Source organism: Cydia pomonella, chromosome 18 (assembly GCF_033807575.1).
Source record: "Cydia pomonella isolate Wapato2018A chromosome 18, ilCydPomo1, whole genome shotgun sequence".
NCBI classification, from domain to species: domain Eukaryota; kingdom Metazoa; phylum Arthropoda; class Insecta; order Lepidoptera; family Tortricidae; genus Cydia; species Cydia pomonella.
The window spans coordinates 15,890,739-15,895,661 of NC_084720.1; the positions used below are offsets into that span (position 1 = coordinate 15,890,739).

Consider the following 4,923-nt stretch of genomic DNA (forward strand, 5'->3'; position numbering starts at 1 on the left):
ATTTAAACTAGAAAATGCCACAATAGCACATAATGTCAAAATCAACAGCTGATTCTGACAGTGAACCATTCAAGACAATGCTTTCTTTATTTTTTATGAAGCGTGATAAACGATAACTCAAACGGGTTACTTAAAAAAGCTGTCAAATCAGCCAGTGTCAAAATTGTTTTCCTTTGATTCAATTTCTATTCCGAATTTAAATATTTAAAGGTACGTGAACTACTTTGCATCGAAGTTTTAAAGTTGCTAACCTAGACGTCGAACGAATAAATAAAATGCCTTCACTAGATTAAAAGAAAATAATATTTTGTTTACGTAATTTTATAACCTCCTCTAAACCTTTAATCTTACAAACATTTTGGGACTTTCAGGAGCAAAATGTCTCTTTCTCCATTCCTCCGCAGTCCAATGACGGACTTGACTGGTGGCATGATTTCCCATCAGTTGCAAGGCCGCTGCCAGAATGAGGAGATGAGGTACATGGACTGTTTGGAGGCCTACGGCCTGGATCGCGGGGAGACCAAGTGCAAAGCTCTGTTTGAGGACTATCGTGAATGCCACACTTTGACCAAACAGTTCAAGAGGTTCTTTGTAAGTATATGTTTTCAGAATAAATACAGTCAGTAGCAGAGAGAGGTGACCCCCCCATGCATAAAATCAGTCTATGCAGTGGTACAGAAACTTGTGATTTTCTGTTCATACATCAGCACAAATTTGGAAAACCAAAAACTCCAAATACTTATTCTAAAAATATAATCGGTGACCTGCGAAATAATAAAAATGCATTTTTGCTGCGATTCTAGCCCTCCTCTGGAATGCTTAGCTTTCTGGCCCACCTTTTTAGGGTTCCGTAGTCAACTAGGAACCCTTATAGTTTCACATGTCCGTCTGTGTCTGTCTGTCCGAGGATTTGCTCCGTGGTTGTTAGTGCTAGAAAGCTGAAATTTGGCATGGATATATAAATCAATGAAGCCGACAAAGTCGTACAATAAAATCTAAATTTTTTTTTTAGGGTACCTCCCCTACACGTAAATTGGGGGTGAAATTTTTTTTCTGCTTCAACCCTACAGTGTGGGGTATTTTTGGAAAATTCTTTCAAAACTAATAGGGGTCTTCAACAAACATTTTTTGATAAAGTGAATATATTCAGAGATAATCGCTCCAAAAGAAAAAAAAATGTGTCCTCCCCCTGTAACTTTTGAACCATAGGTCCAAAAAATATGACAAAAATCGTGGAAGTAGAGCTTAAGAAATACATTAAATGAAAACTATAGCGGACATGATCAGTTTAGCTGTTTTTGAGTTATCACAAAAAGTTTCCCCTTCATAGTAAAAACACTTACTTTAATTAGGTACTGATTATGCAAATTTGCCTATTTGTTTAACTCGGGTGAAAGGTACCGTTTCATCCCATGGTTAACAATGTACTATACTTTAAGCTCCAGTTTAGCTTATTGTGACGGAAGAGTAACTACGGAACCCTACACTGAGCGTGGCCCGACATGCTCTTGGCCGGTTTTTAAAAAAAGGTTTCCCACAATTAGTTTACACTGTATTTTGGATTTTTTTTAAACAGGTTTTTTTTTGTTTATATACATAGAAGTAACTTACACATTAACCCTTTGACCGCCAAAGACGTCAACTGACGTTTGCTGCTGCAGCCCAATATCAACCAGCAATGTGGTGTTTAAAGGGTTAAAAATACAAAAGTTTTAAAAACCTCAGGTTTCAATTTCAGAAAAAGTTTTTAACTTCTATTTTTACTCTTTTGTTATTCTGCTTCTTTAGTTTTTAAATGGTTTATTGTAGAAATGGGCTGAATAATGAGTAATTATTCAGTACTCAGCATATTCGGCAAGTTTTCCTATGCTCGGTAGAAGTGCCAGTTGTTTACAAGTGCCTTTTGACCTGTTTTAATTTTTTCTAGAGAATTCCTTTGAATTAATTGAAGTGTTTTCAAATGGTTTATTAAAATTAGACAGTTGAACGGAATAATTCGCCCGAATATTCGGTTCGGTATTATTAATATTCGGGCGAATATTCGTATTCGGCAAAACTCCATTTTCGACCCATCTCTAGTTTGTTGTTTGTTTCCAGGTAATGAGAACAGAGAGAGAAAAGCAGATTTCAGAAGGAAAACTCACTGGTGACAAACAGTATGTTACCCCCAAAGTAGACAGCTACTAAACACCCTGTAGTAAAGTTTTAAAAAGATTCAAAGATCATTGTAATGGTTATGTAAGTAAGTGTAATAAAGTTCAATCAAAACAGTATATATTTTTTTCTTTTACACCATCTCATTAGATTTTATTTGGCGTGTCCACACAGAGCGAACATACGCGCGAGGCTCGGGCGAGGAAAACGCGCGCGCCGCCTCGGCCGAGGCATGTCTACACTGGCTGTTTTGTGTGCGAGGAAATTGTCTCGCGCGTATGCTCCCTCTGTGTGGACCCGCCTAATTGTGTAGGTCAGTAGGTTTTAGGATATGGAGAATGTGAAGGAATACTCTTATTTTAAAATTAACTGAACTTGTATTTTGAAGTAACTGCCATCTAGTGGCTTATATTTTGACATAATCAATTCGCGCCGATAAACGGGGGCTTCTTTGCTCCTCCATACAGTTAAAGGCCGCTCCCTATATCAAACAAGCATTAAACCTTGTTACTGTGACATACTTGGCCAGTTACAGTTGTATATACATATCGTTAATCGTTAAAAAACAATTAAAACTGTCAAAGTTACGTACATTCCAATCAAAAACTGACATTTTCCTCGCCAACGTTCACAGTTTTCTAATAACAATGGTTTACACACTCTCGCCGTTTTTCCGCTCGCCATGGACAGACCTGACGGGAGGGTTGATCTCCCACCAGCTCTTTGGACGTTGCGCAACCAGGGAGATGGACATGATGGACTGCCTGGAGGCGTATGGGCTGGACCGCGGCATGAGGAAGTGCAAGGACCTGATAGATGAGTTCAAGGAGTGTCATATGTTGACTTTACAGTTTAAGAGGTTCTATGTAAGTTTATTTGAATTTTATGTGTAATAATCCACCATACGAAGTCACTACTCGAGGATTACGCCCAGCACGGCGGTGTAAAGGACCTTCCTGTTTCTGTACTGGAAAAGCCCGAGGTAGACATTTACAACAGTTTACCCATCAACAATGAATGAACTATATATATATATATATAGTTCATTCATTGTTTATAAATCGAAATTTCTATAAGTATTTGCCTCTATATCGCTCGCATATGCAAGAGCGATAGAGACTTATAGGTAGATAGGACCTCTGCTTAGTTTAGATGGGAAAATTGAAGGAGCGTTAATTTTTGTATAAGATTGATTTAATTATAATCTTAAAATAAAGAATACATTTCGAACAAGATAACAAAATATCTTAGCTCCTAATATTATTAGAATAGCAAAATCAACTAAGGATGATTGGCTAACAAGGTAAGCGAAACTACTGCAATGCAATGTTACGCAGCTTACAAGCACAGGACCTACTAGTTACAATACAAACCTTATTAATTTTAGTAGATTCGAAATTGTAGTCAAGTTCACAGGAATTATTAATACAAAATTCAACACACACGCACACAACACACACACACACACACACACACACACACACACACACACACACACACACACACACACACACACACACACACACACACACACATACAAACACACACACACACGCCACAAGCACGTATGTACATATCGGTTTATATAAAATTGATTACGTTATTCTTTATAACTCATTTTGTCACTTTTTTCATTGATCGAACCTTACGTTTTTGTTAGGTACTTCATATTGGACTAATGCTGTGATTTACTATGTTTTTTTATGTTTTCTCGGATATTTGTGTATGATGATTTGTTCTTTTTGTGCTAATAAATTCTCCTTATCTTATCTTAAATAAATGCTTTGATTTAGCAATTTTAGGAGTACCGCTGGTTCTTATTTAAATGACAACCTATCCACGGAATCCAACCTACACTCTTAATTCCTTCGCACGGACTATGTTAGTTTGGTCGCGCTCCATGATTGTTGAGCTATTTAGGGTCCTAGGCTAGGACTCTTAGCTAAATTGGTTGTTCAATACTTACGCTATGGAATGTCCAATTTAGCTAGAACCCTAAATGCCTCAAGTAGATGGTCTTAAGTGGCTTAGAATAACATAAAGCTTAATTTATTTCAGGCGATGCGATCCGAACGCGAACGGCAAATAGAAGAGGGAAAATTGAAAGGAGAGTGCCGATATGTGACCCCTAAAATAGATAGTTTCTGAGTTACGAATACAGAGCACAATCTTCTTGTATTTAGGTATTTTGCTTAAAGTTTTACGGAAATATACGGGTATTTTTAAAAGTTAAACTTAATTTATACCTGATTGATATATTAAATAAACCACTAGGTATTGTAGGTACAATTATATTCGTAGGTCACTAGATAAGTTTTGCAATAGACAAATATGAAACAATGAGATGGCCTACCACATATGTATATTTTTTTAAACTATATTTCCATAGAAAATGTTTGGGCGGAAAACATGTACTTTATTTTTAAATTTACTTATTAAAAAATATATTTAAACTTTGAAAACGTCGGCGTGGGCTAAGGGCGATTTGTGCATATTTTATACAATATTTTCATTTCCTACAAAGATAAGATTTTTTTTAATAAGTAGTAAAATAAAATTGATTTGATTTGATTTTCATAACGATAAATTACAGTATAAATTATTCTTATGTTAATCTATATGAATTTACATTATGATCGTCAATGATTTGGCATGCAAACATATCATTATAATATAATAATTATCCAAAAAACAACGGGGTACTAAATTACCGTCAAATTAAAAGAAACAAAGGAAACAGGAAACTTAAAAGAAATAATGTTTTCCAGT

At 35.9% G+C, this 4,923-nt stretch overlaps 2 protein-coding genes across 2 annotated transcripts; both read left to right on the forward strand.

Moving 5' to 3' along the window:
• Positions 1 to 78: 78 nt before the first annotated feature.
• Positions 79 to 2,273, forward strand: LOC133527958 (NADH dehydrogenase [ubiquinone] iron-sulfur protein 5-like). Its single transcript, XM_061865175.1, has 3 exons — positions 79 to 210; positions 372 to 591; positions 2,098 to 2,273. Exons 2-3 carry the CDS (start codon positions 379 to 381, stop codon positions 2,185 to 2,187), a joined length of 303 nt encoding a protein of 100 aa, XP_061721159.1. The 5' UTR covers positions 79 to 210; positions 372 to 378; the 3' UTR covers positions 2,188 to 2,273.
• Positions 2,274 to 2,576: 303 nt separating this feature from the next.
• LOC133527959 (uncharacterized) lies at positions 2,577 to 4,388 on the forward strand (the record flags this gene model as incomplete). The annotated part of the gene is made up of 2 exons (XM_061865176.1): positions 2,577 to 3,020; positions 4,213 to 4,388. Coding segments are annotated over 2 exons (534 nt in total), but the record flags the coding sequence as incomplete, so codon positions are not given.
• Between the last annotated feature and the right edge of the window lie 535 nt (positions 4,389 to 4,923).

Coding starts and splice junctions, on each gene's coding strand:
- LOC133527958 (XM_061865175.1), top strand. CDS start 379: ATGTCTCTTTCTCCATTCCTCCGCAGTCCAATGACGGACTTGACTGGT. Junction 592..2,097: donor AACAGTTCAAGAGGTTCTTT/GTAAGTATATGT, acceptor GTTTGTTTCCAG/GTAATGAGAACAGAGAGAGA.